This window comes from Lactuca sativa, chromosome 8 (assembly GCF_002870075.4).
Source record: "Lactuca sativa cultivar Salinas chromosome 8, Lsat_Salinas_v11, whole genome shotgun sequence".
Taxonomy (NCBI): domain Eukaryota; kingdom Viridiplantae; phylum Streptophyta; class Magnoliopsida; order Asterales; family Asteraceae; genus Lactuca; species Lactuca sativa.
Window position 1 is genome coordinate 30,922,299 of NC_056630.2, and position 27,375 is coordinate 30,949,673.

Consider the following 27,375-nt stretch of genomic DNA (forward strand, 5'->3'; position numbering starts at 1 on the left):
TATTCCAAGTGCATTTGGTGTTGTGTGAGACAATTGAGGCATCACACTTGGGGTGCTAGGCTCACTAGGTTTCAAGGAATCCAAATCACTTCAAGGTATGTATTTGTAGCAAGCTTTTATGATTAAAGTTCCTCATGTATGCTAGATAGGATTATGAACCTTGGAAAATCAATTTTGCATGGATCTTAGTCAAACATAGATCCAAGGTTTCTCGGGTTGCATGTACACCTTAGGAGTGTTAGAATGCTCAAAACCCTACGCCAAAGTCTTGAGAGCAAAGTCTATTCCTTGAAGGTCCTTCTTCACAAACAAGGAATCAAACAACTCACTCCAAAAGATCAAAATGCTCAAAATGAACTAGGGTTTGCAAGGAGAGTCGATCTTAGGGTGGAGGTTGATAAAGGGAAAGGTCTTGGGGCTATAATGGTGCTTAAATAGTGCATAAACTCTAAATATTAGGGATTTCGTCTGAACCACGTACCCCCAACGTACTAGAGTACGCGCAGCGTACTGGCGCAGTCACAGTACGTCCAACATACCAATGTGTATGCCCAACGTACTTGAGCAACACCAAAAAGTCACGGAATAACATTGGGGACCCTTCTTGCAACAATTCATAACTCAAGGGTAAAAAACAAGCCTGGAAAAAAAGATGTTACACTAATTGATTTTGGCCTCATGTGACGAGTAAGCACTCAAGCATCCTTATAAATGTAGTAAAAGATGTATAATTTTTATGGTGAGTTCATTACCTAAGAATACATGACCTTTTTATATATTGTACTTTGAACATTCCTTAAATTGATTTACTATATGCACTCATTACTTAGAATATAATATACTCACTTAAGTAGTATAAGATGAAAGTCGCATATTCAAATCTCAAAGGGAGACTGGGATTATCTCAATAAATTCTATGATTGATTTAAATAATGTCTTGAGATTCAAATGATTAATAGGGAAAAGTAATAAAAAATAACTTTTTATTTTTATTTTTTAGTCTATATATACATAGTATGTTTTTTTGGAAGTGCCACTTAAAAAATTTTATTATACAAAATGTATTTGTAAATAGTTTTTGAAATATAGATAAACTTTCTAGTTTGGAATTAAAATTTGATCATGATCGAGTATATCCACTTAGGATTGGTTTTAGACTTGTGTCACACTAAAAAAATACCTAAATTTGGAACTTTGAGATGGTCTGACAACATTCTAGACGACCTTAAATCGAATAAGGTATTTGCAACCCCTCATGTTGTACTTGTATGATGTCTTATTTGTACATAGTGGGAAATTTGTGTGAGAGTATGTAGTGTCTTATGTTCTAACTTTACATGGGCCAATCATCATTTGTGAGATATTTGGATTTTGAGATGCCTTAAGAACTTGGACTAGAAGTATGCTGCATTAATGGATTTGTTTTTAGGTTGTTGATTTTATCTTATTAACATTTGATGATGTTAGCAATGTATGATTTTAGAATACATTTCCCCTACTATTGAATCTTAAAAATCTATTAATGTTTTAAAACCTTTAAAATGTGAAAATTCTTCCTTATACTTAACTAGGCGAATGCCCGCGCGTTGCGCAGTGGGATAATTATGTAGTTTAATATGGTTATATATGGTTTAATGTATTGTGAATAAGCCATACATAAAACTTGTATGCGATAAAATAGCATGTATATTTTTTGATTTACATATTTTTTTATTATAATAAATAATAAAATTTTTTTACTATTAGTTTAAAATTTTAAATGTAATTTTTATGTACACATTAGTATCTAATATAATTAGTTGATGATTGATTAGATATGGATTCTCATATGTGGACGTCTATTTATGTTGAACCTCATAAAAATACATATTTAACGACTTTTGTTAGTTTTACTATTGAATAGAAAATGGTGTCGTATTTTAAGTAAATATAAAAAATCACATTCTCAATCTATTTTAAGATAGTGACATATTTTAAGTTAATATAAAAAATCATATTCTAGAACTAATGAAAAGAAAAAAGGGAGCCAAAATTTTTAACTATAATAAAGTTGATTCAAATTAAAAAGTGTTCAATCGAAGATAATATCATTCAATAAACATCATAAGATATTACGTTATATTCAAATTACAGACATCATTTTTGTAAGAGTCATTTAAAATATATGAGACTATAGTGTCTAATACAACAATGTAATAACCAAATGACCCTAACATATTTTAAATGAAATAGAATTATAATATATTATCTATGCAACTAAATTTCTGCACAACATGTGGGATTCGTCTAGTATATGGTATTCTTCTAATATATTATATTATAGTATAAACATTATATTTGGAAAACCACTTTGAGTTATATTGTAGTTTATAACATTAAATTTGTGATGGGCTGTATTTGACACACATTTGTGTATTTATATCTATATTATATGTTTAAAACAAATCTTATATAAACATCCAACCTAAATATTCATCTTCAAGTTTTCTTTCTTCGCCACGTAAACAAACTTTTGTTATAAAGCCAAAAATGGAATAAAAGACACTTAATTGTATGATCATGATATATTGTATTTTGATTGAGGCTTGTACAAAACATACATGAGCATATATTATTAATTTATCTCTTGTTTTGGGTAATTCGAATAAGATAGCTTCAAATCCAACGTATCAAACGGATTACCCATCTACTAAAGTCTAAAACCTAAAAACTCAAACATGTTTTAGTACCATACAAATGCATGAGGTTTTAGCAAATTATCATCTCATATGAATTACCATTGATTATGTGTGATTAATTATTAAGAAGGTGAAAAGGTTTGTGGGTTTCAAATGCATGAGGTTTTAGCAAATTATTGTGGAGGGTTTCAAATGCATGACAATCAAGGGAAAATGCAAGTTTTATAAGTATGTAAGATAATGTCGATTCAGTAATGCTCATTAGGCTTCCTAAAACTTAACATACTTATTCATTAGGCTTCTTAAAACCCAACATACTTATTTTGACATATGTTCATATTAAGGGTTTTAGAAGGATATTGAAGATGGAAGATGAATAAGACATTTGGAAGACTGTCATTTTATGATAAGACTTTTTTTTACTTATCTTAGCCATAAGTGCATGGATCGTCGAATGTACACCATACAAAGCTGTATAATGTGTTTTTTCCTAGGCATGTTTCCTCATATTTTTCATATATATTCTTGCAACGAAATTCCCCGCTCAGGGCCAACATGTGTAAGTAATCATGCTTCGGTTGAAGATGGTAGCGACTTATCAAACTTTTTTTGTTTACCAGCGCTACACAATGTGCAATATCGGGAAAGACGACCACAACGTGGTGACACTTGAATGACAACTATGGTAATAATCGTACTCTAAGTTTTGATGACGTATAATCGGAACTTTGTCGAATGTTATCGTCATTATATATATTTTGGCATGAGTTAATATTGTTGGTATCAAAATACGTTGGGTTTAAATATTTATGGATTGAACTAAGACGATGTACTAGTTAGTTGAAAGTCTCTTACATTCATTTTACTTTGGACTTAAGTATTTTGTTTGTGGACATTAACCGTACACACATCTCATTAATAAATTTTTTATTGTTTTATAAAAATTAAGTGAAATTGGTCATAATTCATAACCATGTGTTGATCCTTGGCGTGTTTGGTAACACTGTATGATAGTTGGTAGTTAGAAACTACAAGCTGGTAGTTAGTAGATGAAAGTTGTTTTGCATAAATAGTTGTTAATTTTAAAATATATAAAATTAGTTAAAATAGTAAAAGCTAAAATCTTCGAAAAATTAAAATCTCTCGAAAATTACTTGAAGTAGCTTTTGAATTCCATGTTTTTTAAGTAAAAGCTGAAAGTTATGTTGTCAAACATTTTTTTTCATTTTTTTCTTAAAGCATAAATGCGAAAAGCTCTTAAAAATAAGGATATGAAAAATCCTCATATCCAATGGGGAACCCGAAACCTACACCTGGTTTGACCAGGGAATCCTTAAGTTGGCCGGGGATGGGGATAAGGATGCCCCTGGTCCCCGACCCTAGTATATGTTAATATATAAAAATAAAACAAAACTTATATTTATAGTAAAATTTACAATACCTAAAATTTGATCAAAGTAACAATTCATTAGTAATTATTTGGTTGAAATTATATTTTTTCTTATTTGTTTATATAATTTAACCTTTTTCCCTTGGTTTATCTATTGATATCTCAATATCACTCTCATAATTCTTTCATACTTGATTTTCATGCATGTATTTAAATTTTGTAGAAAATCTATTTAGATTTTTTATACAATCTATGAATATTTTTATGGTTTGTAAAATCTTTAATTTTATGTTGGTAAAATTGAAATTTAAAGATTTTTTATGTAAAATTTTTATATTAAAATTGAAAAATAAATTCTCAATTCCCCTTAGGATTCCCGGTCCCCGTTAAGGTTGGGGATGAGGATTCAATTATATTCCTGGTTGGGATTAAAGATGTGGATGAAGATTGAAATGAGAATTTGGAGATGTGGATGAGGATTGGGTCCTCGCTAGGAATAATCATACGATTCGTTGGACTGGACTAGACTGAAAAAAGATCGGGATCGAACTTGGACCGAATTGGATATTCTTATAGTGGGCTGATTTTTAGGTTTTGTTTTTTACAATAACCGGGTTTTGGGTTTGGACCGGATCCGACCCGAAATAAGGTTGTTAACTCGAACCGGACCGGAAAACTAACGTTTATTGCCTTTTTTGAGCGAGGTCGTACATAGACAAAAAAATCCAATCAAAGTCGACGTACACAAAATTAAAAATTAAAAAAAAAAAAAAAAAAGAACTATTGACAACTCTTCCCTAATAGATACACTGTTGATTTTTTTGGGTTCGTTCTTAATTGATCAACGATCTCTTCCCTAAGCTACTAATCTTCTACTCTCCAATACTTCTTCTCCTCTACAATGGTGATTGAAAATCAGGATGGTTCCATGGAAGACAATCAAAGTCAAGTAAGTGCAAATATTTTTATATCATATGTTATTTGGTGTTTTGTTTAATTTTTTTCGATGTTATTATCTTAAAATAGTCCATAGTGATTTTTTCACAACACATTTTAGGTCTGTGCTCCATTTTCTTTCGGTAACTATTCACAATGGTTCATCGACTGTTGCTTTTTGGATTTTTTCGCAACACATTTTAGGTTTGTGCTCCATTTTATTTCGGTAACTGTTCACAATGGTTCATGGACTCTTGCTTTTTGGATTTGAACTTGATCACTAATTTGGTTTACTTCAAAAGTCTTTGAAATTTTTTCTAGTTTTGTTTTTCAATTTCTAAAAGTGATTTCTAGATTATAAAAAAAAAAAAAAAAAAAAAAAAAAAAAAAAAAAAAAACATGCTATCTTTCTTTGCTATTTTCGTTAAAGAAAAAAAAAAAGAAATCATTTCTATTTAATTATATAGAGATTGAAGCGACGATGGAGAAAAAGAAGATAGAGGAAATGAAAAGAAGCTTATTGAAATTTAATTGTTTTTTCTCGTAAATTGTTTGTTTTGGTATAATGGTAATTTGGTTTAGTACATGGATATTATTATTTTGGTATCATATATTTTTGTAAATTTGGTTTGCTACTTATTACCTATGCATTCATCTTCTTTTACGTATTTTTTTAATCGAATAATGGATGTCACATAGTAAAATTATAATCTGAAATAGTATGATATAGACTAGAGAGTAACATAACAAATAAAACTTGAAACCGTAAACAATAAAGATACAAAACCTAGTTTGGTACCTAGAACAAGACCAGACCAAAACCGTTAAACAACACGGTCAAAGTCTAATTCGGTCCAAAACCCAAAATCGTTTTAGTACCCGGGACTGGACCGAACCGAACCCAGACTCGATACACCCAAAAATGGTCCGATTTTCAGATGAGGTACTTCATGTTTTTCGGTCTTCAAGTCGGGCCGGTCCAGGTCCGATCTGTTGCTAATCTCTAGTTCTTGCTATTCCACAGCCCCGTTTCCATCTCTACTTAAAAACTTTCAAAAGTTTAGTGCCAAACACAAATGTGTTTGGCGGTCTCGACGAGATACATATAATTTTATCGGATATATTTGAATTATCAATTACCAATTAAAATTTAAAATTAAAGATATGAATCTCATATTGGATTGGTCTAATCTCATGACAAAAATAGCAAGTTTATCCATACACGAGTGGACCAAAACATTTCTACACGTTACTTAAACTTGCCCTTTAGTTTCGTTCACGTGGAATATCCATCACTTTCATATTGTCAACAGAAGTTACTTATGGCAAAATACTACGTATGTTGATATTATACTTTTATTTTATTTTTAATTCTTAAAAATTATAATAATTATAATAAAGTTTTTTCATCGTGTTTTCATTTGGATCATTTTAAACAGTTTGCTAATACAATATAAAATATTGGACTATGTATTATATACGGAAAGATATCTATAATATTCATTTATTGTTGTAAATAAAGAAATTATAATTTTGTCAAAATGATTTTAGATGCTTTTAAATACGAGAAATATTAATTGTGTGATTTTTATCAAACGATATTTGAATTTTCGAAAATAAAATTTTCTTATAAAGTGCGGAACGCAGACATGTATGGCCAGAAACGGAACACTAGCGCATTTTAGTTCTTCCTGTTCATGCGTTCAAGTTTTCGTTTTTCTCGTTTTACACTTGTTTCAGCCCCATTCTTCAATAGATTGCGCGATATAATCAGAAATCGGCGATTGCTTAACTGGGTATTACTTATTATTAATCTTCCATCGAATCAAGTCTCTGATTTCAGTATCCAACATCTCTTCACGAAGGTAAATTTGTAGTATTTTTCCTAAAATTTCTTCAATTTCACAAGATTACATTGTTTTGTTCAGAACCCAACTCCCAAATGACGTTTCTTACTTTCTCTAAAATTGGTTTTTGATGATTTAAGGGATAAATCTCGAACTGAATCGTAATGTTCGGCGGAATTAGAAAGGGGTTTTCTGCACTTGTTATTTAAGTACATGCATCTTGCGCTGAATTAGGTTACAAGATATTCATATATCGATTTGTTGATTCTGTTCCAGTTGAAGTAATGATTTTTTTTTTCCCATTTATGTATTGATTATGTCATAAATTAATGCAACGCACATAGTCGAAATACAGAGTTCCCTAGTTAAAGGCGATTAAATCAATGCTCTTGTTTTAGGTGTTGCCATGATTTCTTCTGAAGCAATTCTGCAAGTCTTCTGTGGGGCTACACCTCGACTCTTCTACCCTAACCCTTGTTCCAACTTATTAGCATATTCTCATGGATCCATCACAAAATGTAAACAGAGAAGCCGCTCAAATGCCATTCGATTCTTCAGGTGCTCAAATGTTCATACTCGTCGCCAGTTTCCTACAACCCCTAGCATCCGCCATGAAACCTTCCAAAATCGACGATCATTTCATCATTTAAGTTGTAAATGCCAAACTTCTGAAAGTGTTAGTGGATTCACTGCTGAAGATGCAAACGGTACGTGGGTTGTCGATAATCACAAACAGTTCAACACTATTCAAGACACAAATCATCCACCAAACCTCTCGGATTCAAAGGACAATCATAAATTGAAGAAAGAAAAGGACGATTCAACATCTGACACGATTGAAGACGAAGCATGGGACTTACTTCGTGATTCAATAGTAAACTATTGTGGTAGTCCTATTGGTACAATAGCCGCAAAAGACCCCACAAGCTCAAGTGTACTTAACTACGATCAAGTTTTCATTCGCGACTTCATACCTTCTGGTATAGCTTTCTTACTAAAAGGGGAATACGACATTGTCCGCAGTTTCATCCTTCACACACTTCAACTCCAAGTACCCAACATTTCATCTTTCATCTTCTTTTCTTCTGTTTTTCAAGATCACTCATCATTTTACTTCAATTTTCTTGTTTTTAGAGCTGGGAGAAAACAATGGATTGCCATAGCCCTGGGCAAGGATTAATGCCTGCAAGTTTCAAGGTCCGTACAGTACCCCTTGAAGGAGACGACACTGCAACCGAAGAAGTTCTAGACCCGGATTTTGGAGAGGCTGCAATTGGCCGTGTTGCCCCTGTGGATTCCGGTAATTACCACTATGCCATTCGCCCATTTCTTTACTTTTCTAAACCCGAATCCTTTTTTTTTTTCAGGGTTATGGTGGATTATACTGTTACGCGCATATGGAAAAAGTTCCGGAGATTTATCACTCCAGGAAAGAATCGATGTTCAAACTGGAATCAAGATGATTCTAAAGCTATGTCTCGCTGATGGATTTGATATGTTTCCTACTTTATTAGTAGCAGATGGACCTTGTATGATCGATAGGCGTATGGGGATTCATGGTCACCCTCTTGAAATCCAATCTTTATTTTATTCTGCTTTATTATGTGCACGTGAGATGCTTGCACAAGAAGAAGGGTCGACAGACTTGATTATAGCTTTAAACAATCGTCTTGTTGCATTATCTTTTCATATAAGAGAATATTACTGGATAGATATGAAAAAGCTTAATGAAATCTATCGATACAAGACTGAAGAGTATTCTTACGATGCTGTTAATAAGTTTAACATTTATCCAGATCAAATTTCTCCATGGTTAGTGGAATGGATGCCAAATAGAGGTGGATATCTTATTGGAAACCTGCAACCTGCTCATATGGATTTCAGGTTTTTTTCTTTGGGGAATTTTTGGTCTGTTGTGAGTAGTTTGGTTACAGTTGATCAATCACATGCGATTTTGGATCTTATTGAAGCAAAATGGGCGGATTTAGTGGCTGATATGCCTTTCAAGATTTGTTACCCTGCCCTTGAAGGTCAAGAATGGCAAATTATCACGGGTTCTGATCCTAAGAACACGTAACACCTCTGTTCTAATGTTTATTCTTTTTGATAGGTCTATAAAGTAAAATTAAATAACATATAGAATAGTATTAAAACTATACCTTGTATTTACATTTACTATGAAGAATTCATAATTCTTTATTGTGGACTTTTTCAGGCCTTGGTCATACCACAATGGAGGTTCATGGCCTACTTTGCTCTGGCAGGTATTATATAAATGCACAAATAGGAAACTTTCAGATGTTGAAGTACAACAAAAACCCATGACAATTTCGAATTAGAAAAGTAAACAGTTTGACTCAAAAGTCAAAATGAAGGAAACTGAGTTTTTGATTTTTATGTACAGCTTACAGTAGCATGTATCAAGATGGGAAGGCCAGAAATAGCAGAAAGAGCAGTGAAGATAGCAGAAGAGAGATTGGGTAAAGACAAATGGCCTGAATATTATGACACCAAAAGAGCAAGATTTATAGGGAAACAATCGCGTTTGTTTCAGACATGGACAATTGCAGGATATCTTGTGGCAAAATTACTGCTTAAGGATCCTACTAAAGCCAAGATTTTGATGAATGATGAGGATTCTCAACTTGTGAATGCGTTTTCTTGCATGACCACTTCTAACCCACGTAAGAAACGGGGTCCAAAGAGCTCCCAGAAGACGTACATTGTATGAGATTTTATTCGGGTTAAGTTTATTTGTTTTTTTAGGTGTAGATTGTATAGCAAGTGTCAGCCATTGAGCCATTTTTAGTCATTTGTGATTGGAGTTTATGAGTCGAACATATTGTTCAACAATGAACACAGAAGTATACTTCGGTATATAATTTATTCAAAAACCTGCCAAGGTTTTTAATGCGTTGATAACTATTGTTATTCTGTTTTATTTTCCACTCATGCTAAGGTTCAACACCCTCATGCTCATGTTTGTTGCTTACACAAAGCCCTCTAAGGACTAAAACAAGCCCTTTAGTCTTGGTTCAAGAAATTTAGTGTTACATGAATATGTATCTTCACAAAAGCCCTCTATGGGCTAAAACAATCCCCTTAGGCTTGGTTCAAGAAATTTAGTGTTACATGAACATGTATGTTCACTAGGTTTTATTTATAGCAATTACGATTCTGAAATCTTCACCAAAACTATTGATATTGGTACTATATTTCTTTTATTATATGTTGATGACATGATTATTACAACAACAATGTTGAGGACATCGCTTCTTTGAAAGACTCTCTACACCAACATTTTGAAATGAAAGATTTTGGACCACTTCACTACTTACTAGGACTAGATGTGCTTGTTCATGATATCGGCATCTACTTGCAAGCCAAATATCCTTCTAATCTTATTTCTCGTGCAGGTCTCAACGACTCTAAGGTCTCCTTTACACATTTTGAGACAAAATTTAGACTCACACCCAACGATGGTTCCCTTATACTTAATACCATACTCTTACGTCGGTTGGTGGGATCTCTAGTCTATCTTATTGTCGCTCGCACGAGCCTATATGTCATATATAGTTCTACTGTTACTCGGTTTATGGCAGCTCCTCAGACTTCTCATTATAGTGTTGATTTGAAAATTTTAAGAAACATTAAATGCACTATGTTTCATAGGTTATATTCCATTCTGCATCATCTCTTGAGCTTCATATATTTTCTGATGCAATATGGTGATGCCACTGATTAATGCACAACGACATGCTATTTTTTCTTTCTTGGTGACTCATTTGTTTCATGACGTAGCAAGAAGCATCCCTTAGTCCCAAACCAAAGTATTGAAGTCGAGCATCGAGGTCCTGCTGCTCAAAAACTATTATGTCGATGGTAGCTTCTCTTTGATATGGGTGCCCCACCGTCATATCTTATTGTTGTTTGATTCGGCAACCATAGAGCAATCCATATTGCCAACAATGATGTTTTTCATGAGCGCACGAAACATGTTGAGATTTGTGGCGGCTTCTCTGTAACATCCCGAATTTCAGGTGTGTCTCTTAAACCCTCTTCCTTTTCCAAGGTTGTCAAGTTAAGCCCTTAACTGAAATATTAAGGCAAATGAGTACGTTGGGCGTACTCATGCGCTTTAATTGGACGCGGACTCACCTAGGTACGCCGGGCATACCCAGGGTTACGTTGGGCGTAGCGGGCCCATATGCAAACCCTAATTTATGGCTTGTTCACTATAAAAGGAATGTTAAGGCCTTATCCTCAGCCACCATTTCAGAGAGTGAAACCCTAAGAGAGCATTTCCTTCGTTCTAAAGCTTGTGTGTGAGTGTTTTGAGCTAAAAGTGCCTTTGTGTGTTAGTGAAGAAGAAGGAGGGGTGCTTGTGGAGGCTAAGGTTTGGAGTTCAAGCTTGGATCTGAGTTCTTCAGAGGAATGAGTTTCACTTTGAGGTAAAAAGCTCAGAACTTTCCTCTTTATTTTGGTTTGGTATTTTATGGTCCATTTCTAGGGTTTAAGTCCCAAAGGTGGAGACTTTATGAGCAAGAGGGGCTCCATGGACCTAGATCTGTTCCATTTCAGTGTTATGTGTGATGTTGATCCATAAAAATCCCAGCTTGGTCGTCATTAGGAAGTCATGTTTGATTTGTGGGCTTTAGAGTGTTGAAAGTGGAAAGATTTGGGTGTTGGTGACTCTCATAGTCATGCAAAGGCTTAAAGTCACCAACTTTATGGATTAAGAGGTTTAGGGGTGGTCAGATCTGAAAGTTGGACGTGTGTCTTAACCGTTTAAGACCCCAAAAGCAAGGAACATGAAATTGGGATTTACGCGAGGCGTAATCCCAGTACGCGCAGCGTAGGGAGTCGCGTTCCCCGATTCTGTGAGGCTGCCGGGTACGCCCAGCGTACAGGTTTGGTACGCGCAGCGTAACCCGGAGAGTTGACTTTTGTTGACTTTTAGGGTTTGGTCAATGTTTGGGTCTTTGAGCCATGAGAGGGGTAAAATGGTCTTTTACCCTTCTGAGAGTGCCAAGAGAGGGATTTAGTCTAGCTTTGAGAGTTGAATTGATTAGAGTATTTATTCCATGTGATTAGGCGGAGGCTAGACCAGATTTTACCGAGTTCGAGAATACCGAGTTACCCGAGGTGAGTCTTCTCACTATACTTTACCTAGAGTGGTAATTAGAGTTAGATGACAGAGTATCTTGTATGTTATTTATGTGATTGTGATATAGTGCATTATTTCTATGTGATTCATGTCGTGTATGTTCCAGGGTTTATAGGGTTAGAACCGGAAGGTTTACAGAGTTAGGACTAAAGGGTCCACAGAGTTAGGACCGGAGGGTCCACAGAGTTATAGCCTCGAGTGGCTATTATGTGTTATATGTGGTATTTTGGGGAACTCACTAAGCATTTATGCTTACAGTGTTGTGTTATGTGTTTCAGGTACCAGTGAGGATCGCGGGAAGGCGCCGGCATGATCAGTACACACATGAGGAGTTTTTATACATTATGATGTTGGGTTGTGTTTCTATGGATTGATATGTGATACAATGACATTTTTATAATATTTATGAATGGAAGTATGTTTTTAAAATGTGAAAAATTGTTTGAAAGTTTCGGTGTTACAAGTTGGTATCAGAGCCTTGGTTTGAGGGATTCGGGTGCACCTTCGGGTGTATCTGAACTCAAACTGAGGATTTGAGAGATTTTCAAAATAAAATCACAAAATTTTTCTCAAGGAGTAAAAAGTTTTTGAAAAGAGAGCATAGCAGTGTGTACGATCAGTTAACGCCCGAACGGTGATTTCCCAAATTGCCCTTATATTATGTGTTATGAGATATGAGATAATATGTTATGCATGCTAGAGTAGGATAGGTATTCTTATTAGGACTAGAGTGGCTTGATTTGTGATGCCTTAGCCTAGGGGTTTTGCTGCTAGGAGATGCTTGAGAGTGAGTAGATAGCAGCGAGGAGCTTATGAGAGATCTGCTAGAGAGTAGACTATGTATGGTGAGAGTAGAGTACTTGGGATTTGGGATCCTAGGAGGAGGACTTGGGGTGAATATTGATGCGGTGTGGATGGTAGTATTGGGCCCGTACTACTGAAGACACCGGAGCAGTGCGCAGCTCAAGTAAGAATCCCTGGGGTACCAGGGAACGAGTAGGGTTGAGTTATCGAGTGCGAGTATGCTCGAGCGAGTCTCTGATATTTTATGTTGTATTTCAGAGACATTATGGTTGGGACACGCCACACACCTGAGAGCAGTGGTGTTAGTGATGAGGAGATTCGCAGGTTGATTCATGAGGAGGTGGCTGCTAACATCCGAGCCGAGATACCGGAGATATTTGGGTCTATCAAGACCACTCTGATCGAGACTTTTGACGAGCGTTATGTTGCTGCTGCTGCTGCGGCCACTGCAGTCGTCGCTGTTGCTGCGGCCACTGCAGTCGTCGTTGCTGCGAGGCCACAGGGGGGTGACTCGTTGCTGTACCGAGAGTTCAGCAACACGAAGCCACCAGAGTTTGACGGGACGCAGGATCCGATCGCTGGGATGAGATGGATTTCTGATATTGAGGGATGCTTCTATACGTGTTCTTGTCCGGAGCATCTGAGAGTTCGGTTCGCGTTGAACCAGCTTCGCTTGGGAGCGAAGGACTGGTGGAAGTTTGTGACAGCGCACTATTCTTCTGCAGAGCTTGTCGCTGTGACCTGGGAGAGGCTCACCGCTATGTTTCGTGATGAGTACGTTTCCCCGGTGGAAAGGGAGTGTTTGGCCCAGGAGTTCTTGACCCTCAAGCAGGGTACCGAGTATGTTACAGTGATCACCAGGATGTTCCATGAGAGGGCGATGTTCTGCTCTGAGCACGTGTCTTCCGAGAAGGCACATGATGTTTGGGTCTATCGTGGCGAACTCATCGTACCAGACATTTTCCGAGCTTCAGGCAAATGCCCAAAAGAGGGAGATTGAGCTCGAGACTCAGGCTAGGGAGGAGGCGGAGTCTCAGGGGAGGGATCGGCGACCGGCACAGAAGGGCCACACTTGTGGAAAGTGCGGCAATAGTCATGAGGGGGTTTGTAGAGCAGGGTCTTGCTACAAGTGTGGAAAGGAGGGGCACATGGCCAAGGATTGCCCCAAGGGGTTTGCAGTCTGTTTTCACTTAAACCAAACCGGACACCGGAAGGCCGAGTGTCCGCAGTTGTGGGGGTCACCCAGGGAGCATCACAGGGATCTACCCTTGCTGCCATTCGAGCTACAGAGAGTCGACCAGTGAAGGCCGAGGCGCCAAAGTCTCGCCGGAAAACCTTCCAGTTGACAGCGGAGGAGGCCCGCGCAGCGCCCGATGTTGTAGCTGGTATGTATTTTTTCATCTATTTATTTTGAGTTTGTGGTATTATGCTTATATTATGATATCTGTAGGTACATTTCTTGTGAGTTATGTACCTACTTTGGTGTTATTTGACTTGGGTGCGAGTCGGTCTTTTGTGTCGTTAGCCTTTAGTCAGCACATCAGTATCTGTCGAGAGGCGTTGAGTCGACCTTTGCGAGTTTCCATAGATGACGAGAGAGCGGTGTATGTCACTGATCTGATTCGATGATGTGTACTCAAGATCTTCGACATTGAGTTTCCGATTGATTTGGTCCCGATTGCGATAGGAGATGTCTGTGTCATCGTGGGCATGGACTGGTTGAGCAGGTTTGTAGCGGTTATCGACTGCGAGCGACAACTGGTGACCATACGAGACCCTAGTGGGGGAGTTCTTATAGTTTATGGCGAGGGTACCCATTCTGGGTCAGCATTTTGTTCGGCCGCTAGGGCGAGGCAGAGCCTACAACAGGGCTGTAGTGGGTTTGTGGCTTATGTGGTGGATCCGAGAGTAGATGCAGAGAGACTGAGGTCGGTTGATGAGGTCCCGATAGTGTGTGAGTTCCCGGACATTTTCCCCGAGGAGTTGCCAGGAGTGCCTCCCGAGAGGCAGGTAGAGTTCCGTATCGATTTGGTTTCGGGGACAGCGCCTATCACCAAGGCACCCTATCAGCTTGCGCCACCAGAGATGCATGAGTTATCCTCACAACTGCAGGAACTGCTGGGGAAGGGGTTTATTCGGTCGAGTAGCTCGCCGTGTGGAGCACCGATCTTTTTTGTCATGAAAAAGGATGGTTCACACTAGATGTGCATTGATTACCGGGAGTTGAACAAGCTGACGGTCAAGAACCGTCACCCTTTGCCGAGGATCGAAGATTTGTTCGACCAGTTGTATGGAGCATCTTGGTTCTCCAAGATTGATCTGAGGTCTGGATATCATCAGATGAGAGTGCGTGATGAGGATATCCAGAAGACAACGTTCAGGACTCGTTGTGGGCATTATGAGTTCGTGGTGATGCCTTTCAGGCTCACCAATGCACCGACATCATTCATGGATCTCATGAAAAGGGTGTGCAGGCCGATGTTGGATCGTTCGGTGATCGTGTTCATTGATGACATATTTTTGTATTCGAGATCCAGAGAGCAGCATGAGGAGCATTTGAGGGAGATCCTCGGAGTTCTGAGATCGGAGAGGCTTTACGCCAAATTCTCCAAGTGCGATTTCTAGTTACGAGAGGTCCAATTCCTAGGACACCTCGTCAACCAGAATGGGATATTGGTCGATCCGGCCAAGATTGAGGCTGTGATGAGTTGGGAGGTGCCGAGATCCCCTTCAGAGATCAAGAGTTTTCTGGGGTTGGCCGGTTATTATCGGAGATTTATCAAGGATTTCTCCATGATTGTTGTTCCTCTCACCAGGTTGACTCGGAAGGGCGTGGCTTTTAGTTGGGGCCTGGAGCAACAGGCCTCATTCGAGACACTTCACCAGAGATTATGCGAAGCCCCAATATTAGCCCTTCCAGAGGGGATGGAGGATTTTGTGGTATATTGTGACGCGTCGATATCAGGATTGGGTGCGGTGCTGATGCAGAGAGGGCATGTGATAGCATACGCATCGAGGCAGCTAAAGCCTCATGATACGAGGTATCCTACTCACGATCTGGAGTTGGGGGCTGTGGTGTTCGCCCTCAATATCTGGCGTCACTATTTGTATGGGGTTCAGTGTACCATATACACAGACCACAAGAGCTTTAAGTATCTGATGGATCAGCCCAACCTGAACATGCGCCAGAGGAGATGGTTGGATGTGGTAAAGGATTATAAGTGCAAGATCCTGTACCACCCGGGCAAGGATAACGTGTGTAGCCGATGCCTTGAGTCGTAGGGTAGAGAGTGACCAGATACGGGATGTTTGTATGAGTTTGACAGTGATGACTCCGATGTTGGACACCATTCGGGAGGCCCAGGTAGAGGCCATGAGACCGGAGAACCGCAAGAGAGAACGGGTGATTGGGAAAGTATCTGAGTTCATTTCTGATAGTCGAGGGCTTATGACCTTCCAGGGCCAGATTTGGATGCCATTTGAGGGCGGGGCACGTACCATTTTGATGGAGGAGGCGCACAGGTCGAGGTTTTCGATCCATCCCGGGGCCACTAAGATGTATTTGGACCTGAAGAGAGACTATTGGTTGCCCTGTATGAAGAGGGATGTGGCGTGGTTTGTAGAGAGGTGCTTGACCTGTCGCAGGGTTAAGGCCGAGCACCAGTGACCGCATGGCAAGCTGCAACCACTTGAGGTTCCCCAATGGAAGTGGGAACATATTTCCATGGATTTTATCACCAAAATTGTCGAGGACTGCGAGAGGTGTCGATGCAATTTGGGTGATCGTTGATCGGCTAACAAAGAGCGCTCATTTTCTTGTTATCAGTGAGAGCTCTTCTGCAGAGAGGCTGGCAGAGTTGTATGTGAGAGAGGTGGTATCGCGACATGGAGTACTGATCTCGATCGTGTCGGACCGAGATATGTGTTTCACTTCCAGGTTCTGGAAGAAATTCCACGAGGAGTTGGGTACAAGGCTGCATTTCAGTACCGCATACCACCCACAGACGGACGGTCAGAGTGAGCGGACGATTCAGACGCTTGAGGACATGCTTAGGGCATGTGTGTTGGACTTCGGAGGAAGTTGGGACACGTATCTGCCGTTGGCTGAGTTTTCTTATAACAACAGCCACCATTCGAGTATTGGTATGCCTCCCTTTGAGTTGTTATATGGGAGGAGGTGTCGGACTCCCATCTGTTGGGGAGAGGTCGGGCAGCGAGTGTTGGGTAGCACTGAATTAGTGCTTCAGACGATAGAGCAGATACAACAGGTCAGGCAGAGGTTGTTGACAGCTCAGAGTCGCCAGAAGAGTTGCGCGGATAGGTGACGATTCGAGCTCGAGTTTCAGGTTGGAGATTTTGTACTCTTGAAGGTGTCTCCTTGGAAAGGAGTGATCCGATTCAGGAAGAGGGGCAAGCTGGGGCCCTGGTAGATCGGTCCATTCAGAGTGTCCGCGAGGGTGGGCAAGGTAGCATATCGTTTGGAGCTACCTGCGGAGTTGAGCCAGATTCATGATACCTTCCACGTGTCTCAGCTGAGGAAGTGTACAGCCGACGAGTTGACAGTGGTGCCGTTGGAGGATATCCAGGTGGACACGAGTCTCAATTGTGTTGAGATACTGATCGCGATCATGGACCGAAAGATCAAGGTTCTGAGGAACAAGGAGGTGCCTCTGGTTCAAGTCTAGTGGCAACATCGGAGAGGGTCTGAGCTGACTTGGGAGCCATAGTCAGAGATGAGAGAGCAGTATCCGGAGTTGTTTGTTGCATGAGACTTCGGGGGCGAAGTATGGTTCTAGTGGGGGAGAATTGTAACATCCCGAATTTCAGGTGTGTCTCTTAAGCCCTCTTCCTTTTCCAAGGTTTTCAAGTTAAGCCCTTAATTGAAATATTAAGGAAAATGAGTACGCTGGGTGTACTGAAGAGTACACTGCGTGTACTCATGCGCTTTAATTAGACGCGGACTCGCCTAGGTACGCTGGGCGTAGTGGGCCCAGATGCAAACCCTAATTTATGGCTTGTGCACTATAAAAGGAATGCTAAGGCCTTATCCTCAGCCACCATTTTAGAGATTGAAACCCTAAGAGAGCATTTCCTTCGTCCTAAAGCTTGTGTGTGAGTGTTTTGAGCTAAAAGTGCCTTTGTGTGTTAGTGAAGAAGAAGAAGGGGTGCTTGTGGAGGCTAAGGTTTGGAGTTCAAGCTTGGATCTGAGTTCTTCAGAGGAAGGAGCTTCACTTTGAGGTAAAAAGCTCAGAAGTTTCCTCTTTATTTTGGTTTGGTGTTTTATGGTCCATTTCTAGGGTTTAAGTCCCAAAGGTGGAGACTTTATGAGCAAGAGGGGCTCCATGGACCTAGATCTATGCCATTTCAGTGTTTTGTGTGATGTTGATCCATAAAAATCCCAACTTGGTCGTCATTAGGAAGTCATGTTTGAGTTGCGGGCTTTAGAGTGTTGAAAGTGGAAAGATTTGGGTGTTAGTGACTCTCATAGCCATGCAAAGGCTTAAAGTCACCAACTTTATGGATTAAGAGGTTTAGGGGTGATCAGATATGAAAGTTGGACGTGTGTCTTAACCGTTTAATACCCCAAAAGTAAGGAGCATGAAACTGGGATGTGGGGCGTAATCCCAGTACGCGCAGCGTAGGATGTCGGGTATGCCCAGCGTACAGGTTTGGTACGCGTAGCGTAACCCGGAGAGTTGACTTTTGCTGACTTTTAGGGTTTGGTTAATGTTTGGGTCTTTGAGCCATGAGAGGGGTAAAATGGTCTTTTACCCTTTTGGGAGTGCCAAGAGAGGGATTTAGTCTAGCTTTGAGAGTTGAATTGATTAGAGTACTTATTCCATGTGATTAGGCGGAGGCTAGACCAGATTTTACTGAGTTTGACATTACCGAGTTACCCGAGGTGAGTCTTCTCACTATACTTTACCTAGAGTGGTAATTAGAGTTATATGATAGAGTATCTTGTATGTTATTTATGTGATTGTGATACACTACATTATTTCTATGTGATTCATGCTGTGTATGTTCCAGGGTTTATAGAGTTAGAACCGAAAGGTTCACAGAGTTAGGACCAGAGGGTCCACAGAGTTAGGACAGGAGGGTCCATAGAGTTATAGCCTCGAGTGGCTATTATGTGTTATATGTGGTATTTTGGGGAACTCACTAAGCATTTTTTTCTTACAGTGTTGTGTTATGTGTTTCTGTTACCAGTGAGGATCGCGGGAAGGTGCCTACATGATCAGTACACACATGAGGAGTTTTTATACATTATGATCTTGGGTTGTCTTTCTATGGATTGATATGTGATACAATGAGATTTTTATAATATATATGAATGGAAGTATGTTTTAAAATGTGATAGATTGTTTGAAAATTTCGGTGTTACATTCTCTTTGATACGGGTCTGTAACATCCCAAAAATGTGACCCAAAATTTTTTGTTTTAATAATAATAAAAATCATATACTGATCGTAATATCATAAAAACCATACGTCAAATATCTCAACTCATAATAAAATGTCGTGAAACAATTGTACCAAATCAAACTATGAATCAAACAAACTCCCAGGATAAAGACTGAAGTTGTGGTGTGTGCCATGCCATCATCCTGAGCTCTTCCCTTTACTTCCGGGAGTACTTGAAACCATAACTGAAAACTGTAAGCACAAAGCTTAGTGAGCTCCCCCAAACTACCACATACCCTACAATAACATATAAGCAACTACTGGGCCTTGCCCACTGCGTCGGACCGAAGCCTGGAAACTGCATCGAACCGAAGTCCGGAAACTGCATCAAACCGAAGTCCGGAACTAACCAGGGCCTTGCCCTCTGCATCGGACCGAAGTTCGGAAACTGCATCGGACCGAAGTCCGGAACTAACCAGGGCCTTGCCCCCTGCATCAGACCGAAGTCCGGAAACTACATCGGACCGAAGTCCGGAACTGACTGAACATAGCATAACATAATCACAACTACTGGCATAAACACATATACTGCATATTGCATCAGACCGAGGTCCGGAACACATAATCACAAATCCATGCTTGAATCACAAAGACATCAAGCACACTGAACTACTACATCAGACCGAAGTCTGGAACTACTGCTAACTAAACGGGCCGGCATTGTGGCCGTAGACCCGTTCCTACTGGAAGGAAACTCACCTCATAGCCTATCTGCTGAAAGAACTCCTCCGGAATCTGTCTGCTGCGGCTACGGTTTCACCCCGACTACAATTTCCATGAGTACCCTCAATCAAATACTGATAATTATACTGATGGTAAAATGACTATTTTACCCCTGGTCAAAGTCAACCTATTGGTCAAAGTCAATATTCAGTTGACCTGACTTGTCGAGTTGGGTCACCAACTCGTCGAGTCCTTACTCTCACTTTCTTGCTTCTGCTCGCTACTACTCGTCAAGTTTGGCATAGACTCAACGAGTTCCTCTACGATACTAACACTCAGTCAATCTGCATCCGACTCGCCGAGTTGTATGAACAACTCGTCGAGTCCTCCTTCAACACATGAACACTCTGACCGTGAATCGCTGAGTTGTATGAACAACTCGTCGAATCTGTTCTTGAGGCATGAAGATTGCCTTGGACTCGTCGATTCAGGGCATTGACTCGCCGAGTCCTTCCATGAATGAGTCTAACCTCCAGCTCACTGAGTCCATCTCTCACTCACTGGTTCCACTTGGCATAACTCGAAAAGGGGAAAACAGGGGACTCGCGACTTGACTCGTCGAGTCTAAAGAACGACTCGCCGAGTCGTACACATGCAATCACTATATACTCGATTCTGCTTGAATCCAGTTCATTCCATTCGTAGATCTTGGTTCTTAGGGCTTGTTTAACACGTAAAGTTTCCAACTTTACGTGTAAATAAATACCAAATGAAGGTTTTAAGGCTCAAAGCACACTATAAGAGTAGATCTAGGGCTTTCATGCAATATGGCTCCATAAAGGTATTAGATCTAGGCTTCTGCAACTCAACCATAGCTAGATCCGAAGGCTATTCATCTCAATGTGTCCTCTATGCTACTACCAAGCCAAGAAATGGTTCAATAATAGCTTTAATGGTGTTCCAATGGGGATTTAAGAATAGAAACAGAAAAAGGGTCGAGTTATACCTCACTATACTTTGAAATGCCACAAAGATCTTGGATCTCCTTCTTCTCCTCTTGATCTACCTTCCTTCTTCTCTCAAGATCTTCAAAGAATCACACCAAAAACACACAAAATGCTAAGAGAGTGCTAGGGTTTCGAGAAGGATGCTCTGGGGGTGATGGGAGCTGACTTGAGGTCCCAAAAAGTTGATTAAATAGGGTGCAAATCCTTGAAATTAGGGTTTCATCCAGACTGGCGGACTCGCCGAGTCCAGAATATGGACTCGTCGAGTCGCCAACTTAAACGTGCTCAATATCCCGACTCTACTCGACGAGTCTGGCTACTGACTCGTCGAGTTCCTCTTGAAAACTTGAAAAATAATTATTTAAATAACATACCAAAATTAGGGTGTTGCAACTCTCCCCCACTTGTCTTAGACTTCGTCCTCGAAGTCTGCTGCTGCTGAATCTGGAAACAACTCTGGGTAATGCTCCCACATCTCCTCCTTGGACTCCCACGTCCACTCTGAACCCTTCCGGTGCTGCCACTGCACCTTCACTAACTGAATCACCTTGTTCCTCAAGGTCTTCAACTTCCGATCTAAGATCGCAACTGGTCTCTCGACATAATTCAGGTTGCTATCAACCTGAATATCCTCCATGGGTACTACTGCCGACTCGTCCACCAAACACTTCCTCAACTGAGAAACATGGAAAGTGTGTGGATCTGGCTAAGCTTTGCTGGAAGATCCAACCGGTAGGCGACCCGACCCACCCAGGCCAAAACCCTAAAAGGACCAATGAACCTGGGGCCCAGCTTGCCCCTCTTTCAGAATCTGATGACACCCTTCCAGGGTGATACCTTCAGGAGGACCATGTCACCCACCTGAAACTCCAAGTCTGAACGCCTCCTGTCGGCATAACTCTTCTGCCGACTTTGCGTAGTCTGCAGTCTACTATGAACCTGTTGGATCAACTCTATCGTCTTGAGCACCACTTCGCTGCTCCCAATGACACGCTGACCGACCTCGCCCCAACAAATCGGAGTCCTGTACTTCCTCCCATATAGCATCTCGAAAGGAGGGCGGTCAATACTCGCATGGTAGCTATTGTTATACGAAAATTCCGCTAACGGAAGATACGTATCCCAACTGCCACCGAAATCTAGAACACATGCCCGGAGCATGTCCTCGAGAGTCTGGATCGTCCTCTCGCTCTGCCCGTCCGTCTGAGGGTGGAAAGCGGTGCTGAAATGAAGACGAGTCCCCATCTCGTCGTGAAACCGCTTCCAGAATCTGGAAGTAAAATGGACGTCTCAGTCTGACACCACCGAGATAGGCACTCCATGCCGTGCCACCACCTCTCGCACATAAATATCGGCTAGATTCTCCGCCAATATACTCTCCTGGATTGGTATAAAATGAGCACTCTTCGTAAACCGATCCACAACAACCCAAATCGAATCCACTCCACGTGCAGTCTTAGGAAGCTTAGTGATGAAATCGATGGTGACGTCTTCCCATTTCCACACTGGAATGTCTAACGGTTGCATCTGGCCGTGAGGCCTCTGGTGTTCTGCCTTGACCTTCCTGTAGGTCAGGCACCTCTCCACATACCAGGCGACATCCCGCTTCATGCAGGGCCACCAATAATAGGGTCGAAGATCTCTATACATCTTCGTCACCCTTGGATGGATGGAAAATCGAGACTTGTGGGCCTCATCCATCAGTACCTGCCGTACTCCTCCCCAGTACGGCACCCAAACTGTCCCATGAAGGGTCAACAATCCTCGACTGTCATAGTCGAAGAAAGCTACTCGGCCCACGATCCTCTCACACTTCTGCCTCTCCTCCTTGAGGCCCTCGACCTGTGCCTCTCTGATCTGCTCCAATAATTGAGTAATCACTGTCATCCGCAGACATATATCCCTGATCGGGGCTGCTGCCTCCTTGCGGCTTAGGGCGTCGGCCACCACATTGGCCTTCCCTGGGTGATAAAGGATCTCACAATCGTAATCCTTCAACACATTTAACCATCACCTCTGCCTCATGTTCAGATTCGGCTGATCCATGAGATACCTCAAACTCTTGTGATCCGTGTAAATGGTACAACGAACCCCATAAAGGTAATGTCTCCAAATCTTGAGGGCAAACACCACTGCCCCCAACTCTAAATCATGCGTAGGATAGTTAGCCTCATGAGGCTTCAACTGTCTCGAGGCGTAAGCTATCACACGTCCTCGCTGCATCAGCACTGCTCCCATACCTGTGATCGAAGCATCACAGTAGACTACGAAATCCTCTACTCCCTCTAGCAGGGCAAGAATCGGTACCTCGCACAGTCTCTGTCTAAGGGTCTTGAATGCTGCCTACTGCTCAGGCCCCCAGCGAAACACCACCGACTTCCTAGTCAGTCGGGTGAGCGGTATAGCTATCTTGGAGAAATCCTGGATGAATCTCCTGTAGTACCCTGCCAAACCTAGGAAGCTCCGAATCTCAGATGGAGACTTCGGGACCTCCCACTGCATCACGGCCTCTATCTTGGCCGGATCTACTAGAATACCCTTCTGGTTGATGAGGTGACCAAGGAACTGCACCTCGCGCAACCAGAACTCACACTTGGAGAACTTCGCAAAAAGTCTCTCCCTCCTCAAAGTCTCTAGCACCTCCCTCAGGTGCTCCTTGTGCTGCTCCTGGGTCTTGGAATAAACCAAGATATCATCAATGAACACTATCACAGACTGATCCAACATCGATCTGCACATGCGGTTCATGAGGTCCATGAACGTGGCTGGAGCGTTGGTAAGCCCGAACGGCATCACCACAAACTCATAATGACCATAACGGGTCCTGAAAGCAGTCTTCTGGACATCCTCATCTATGAATCGCATCTGATGATACCCGGAGCTTAAATCAATCTTGGAAAAACCAAGACGCTCCCTGTAGCTGATCAAACAAATCATCTATCCTCGGGAGTGGGTAACGGTTCTTCACCGTTACCTTATTCAATTCCCGGTAATCTATACACATACGGTGCGACCAATCCTTCTTCTTTACAAACAAAATTGATGCTCCCCAGGGCGAACTGCTTGACCTGATAAAACCCTTGTCTAGCAGCTCTTGCAACTGTGTAGACAACTCTTGCATCTCTGGGGGAGCCAACCGATACGGTGCCTTGGCTATCGGAGCCGCACCAGGGATCAGGTCAATCCTGAACTCGACTTGCCTCTCGGGAGGTATTCTAGGCAAATCCTCTTGAGATACATCCGGGTAGTCTCGCACTACCAGAACATCATCAACCATCATCTTGCCTTCTCCCGGGCATCTACAACATAGGCAATATAACCGGCGCAACCCTACTGGAAGTAGCGCCTCGCTCTCGTTGCTGAACACAGAACTGGTTCGCGCTGTGGCTTCTCGCCCTGAATCACTAACTCTCCTCCACTGGGAGTGCGAACCCTCACCAACTGTAGCTCACAATCTCTCACCGCCCCATTGGGGCTCAACCAATCCATTCCTACTATGACCTTATTCCCTCGCAGGGGAATAGGGACCAAGTCTACCGGAAACTGCTCATCGAACAACTGAAGGGAACATCCTCTGTGTACCCTCGCAACCCTAACGGTCCTGTCAGCTGCTATCTCAACCTCAAGTGGACAATCTAGCTCCCCTAGAGCTCTTCTAAACCTTTTTCTAAGTGCAAGAGAGATGAATGATCGGGTAGCCCCCGAATCAAACAATATTGTGGCTGATATGCCGTTCACCGAGACCGACCCTATACAAAATATATAACCATAAGAAACAATCAATACTAAATGTAGGGATAAAGGAAAAATACATATCAGTCACCACGTCAGGAGTCACTTGCGCCTCCTCTGTTGTCAACTGAAAAGCCCTACTCTTCGCTACAGGCGTCTCAGCTCGGCCCTGCCAGCTATCTGTAATCCTCAAAGTAGCAGGGGAAGGTGCTAACACCTTCCCTGCAACTGCTAAACTCGGACACTGGGACTTTTTATGTCCCCTCTGATTGCACTGAAAGCAAATCAGATCTGATGCTGCAATGGCGGTAGTAGTGGCCGTACAATCTCTGCTCATATGCCCAGTCCGGCCGCACTTATAGCAGCCGACACTCCCTGCCCTGCACGCCCCGTCGTGCAATCTACCACACTTGCCACACCGACTGTGGCTCTGCTGACTTCTGGACCTGTGATCTGACACCTTGGGCTTTTTGCCCGAACTCCCTGTACCCGAAGCCGCCTCCGGCTTCCTCTTCTCTCAAGGTCAACCTCTCTCTCTCTCTCTCTCTCTCGAGCCCTGGAAATCATGTCATCCAGCGTTTTACAGCTGGACCGGATCACAAACTGGCGGATATCACTCCGCAACATCTAATGATAACGGGCCTTCTTCATTTCCTCATCATCTGCGTACTGAGGAACAAGAAGAGCCCTCTCCCTGAACTTGGCGGTAATCTCCGCCACTGTCTCTGTAGTCTGGGTAAGATCCTGAAACTCTCTGGCTAACTGCTACACCTCAATAACCGGTGCGAACTCAGCTCTGAACCTGGTAGTAATATTAGCCCAGGTCATAGCATCCAAAGCGGCGTCATCTCCAATGGCATGTCCGACCTCCTCCTACGAATCCCGTTCCCTGTCCTTCAAGAGAAAGGACGCCAATCTGACCTTGTCCCCCTTGGGACACCTGCTCGTGCAGAAAGCGTTGGCCACATCCGCCAACCATCTAGTACTCGCTATGGGGTCCCGAGCCTCGTGGTAATCTGGAGCTCTACATGCCCGGAACTCCCTGAAAGTTAGCGTGCGCGACCCCATCATGGCCGCCACCTCAGCACGGAAAGTGCTCAACCTCTCGTCCATCAACTCTAAGATGCCCTGCTTGATCGAACCGAAGATCATAGGAGTCTGCTCAAGTATGGTGCGAGTAATCTCTGAAGAGAGAAACTCCCTAGTCTGCTCATCCAACTGCCCGGCCTCCGGGCCTGATCCTGATCCCCCTCCGGCACCTGAACTACCGACTGCTGGTCTAGGGTGTAAAACCACCATTCTGAAAACACATCATAATTAACTTCAGGAACATTGATATATCTCGAGGGATCACTACTACCACAAGTTTCCTGGTCTCATCTCAGCTTTCCTTGATTTGAGTACGAATCCTCTGCTTTTAGTAGTACGGGCCCATACTACCTTCCACATCTATCTGTACTTTCCTCAAGTATTGCCTTGACTCCACCAAGTCACTACTACCTCTACTAATATCTGCTAGTCCCATCCTAGGCTTGCCCTAGGGAAATCTCTAACTCTACCCAATCCAGTGCTCAGCTGCTGAAGGCCTCCTTGTAATGCCAATTAGCCATCACCTAAATACCATCACATGTGGCGAGGCTCAGATAATCCTTCGAGTAAAAGTCTCATCCCTACAACGGTTAGACTCAAACAAGAGCTGCGCAATAGGGCCAAATCTAGCACTCTGAGATTATTCAACCCTGTTCACATGTGACGTGACGTATTCACCTAATGGCTAACTCCCATCACTCAGAGTCCCACAAAGCACAAAGCAAGCAGCATTCAGACACAGGAGACTACTCAAGCAATTCTATCCTCATAACAAGAAACTGTACTTGCATACAATGCTAAGCTCATACTATCAGGCATAACCTAAACAAGCTATCCTACTGCTGTCTACTCAAAACTAGCATGCAATTCTCATAAAGCTGAAACACATATAGCAGGCACATAAGGCATCATCCTAGATCCTTAGTCCTATTCTAGCATGTTGTTCTACTGAAACTGAAACTGATAATCATAACATAAACTTGTATGGGTAATTTGGGAGTACTTACTTGAGCTCGGCTGATCGCATGCACCACACCCTTTTCCTTTTCTCAAAACTCTTTCTCTTTTTAGGTTTTCTTTTTTTTTTTCAAAAATCTTTTTGAAAACACTTTTAAAAATCTTTCTACCATTTACTCAGTTTGAGTCTAGTCACACCCGAGAGTGTGCCTGAATCTCTCAAACCAAGGCTCTGATACCAACTTGTAATATCCCAAAAATATGACCCAAAATTTTTTGTTTTAATAATAATAAAAATCATATACTGATTGTAATATCATAAAAACCATACATCAAATATCTCAACTCATAATAAAATGTCATGAAACAATTGTATCAAATCAAACTATGAATCAAACAAACTCCCAGGATAAAGACAGAAGCTGTGGTGTGTGCCATGCCATCATCCCGAGCTCTTCCCTTTACTTGCGGGAGTACCTGAAACCAGAATTGAAAACTGTAAGCACAGAGCTTAGTGAGCTCCCCCAAACTACCACATACCATACAATAACATATAAGCAACTACTGGGCCTTGCCCACTGCATCGGACCGAAGCCCGGAAACTGCATCGGACCGAAGTCCGGAAACTGCATCAGATCAAA

General features: G+C 41.7%; 1 protein-coding gene across 3 annotated transcripts; it reads left to right on the forward strand.

Annotated features, from left to right (window-relative positions):
- Positions 1-6,647: 6,647 nt before the first annotated feature.
- LOC111900749 (alkaline/neutral invertase E, chloroplastic) lies at positions 6,648-9,773 on the forward strand. Of its 3 annotated transcripts, none has more exons than XM_052766024.1 (7): positions 6,648-6,869; positions 6,992-7,132; positions 7,250-7,902; positions 7,986-8,151; positions 8,219-8,924; positions 9,067-9,115; positions 9,256-9,773. In XM_052766024.1, exons 3-7 carry the CDS (start codon positions 7,258-7,260, stop codon positions 9,580-9,582), a joined length of 1,893 nt encoding a protein of 630 aa, XP_052621984.1. In that variant the 5' UTR covers positions 6,648-6,869; positions 6,992-7,132; positions 7,250-7,257; the 3' UTR covers positions 9,583-9,773. The 3 variants fall into 3 exon arrangements, with proteins under 3 accessions (XP_052621984.1, XP_042752862.1, XP_023752392.1); XM_042896928.2 differs by having other exon boundaries at positions 6,992-7,085; XM_023896624.3 differs by lacking the exon at positions 6,992-7,132 and having other exon boundaries at positions 6,649-6,869.
- Positions 9,774-27,375: the final 17,602 nt, after the last annotated feature.

What these genes read in the sequence shown, in the direction of transcription:
- LOC111900749 (XM_052766024.1), top strand. Translation starts at nt 7,258, where the DNA reads ATGATTTCTTCTGAAGCAATTCTGCAAGTCTTCTGTGGGGCTACACCT. An exon ending in TTCACACACTTCAACTCCAA is followed by an intron (nt 7,903 to 7,985) that starts GTACCCAACATT and finishes TCTTGTTTTTAG; the next exon opens with AGCTGGGAGAAAACAATGGA. An exon ending in GGTTCTGATCCTAAGAACAC is followed by an intron (nt 8,925 to 9,066) that starts GTAACACCTCTG and finishes GGACTTTTTCAG; the next exon opens with GCCTTGGTCATACCACAATG.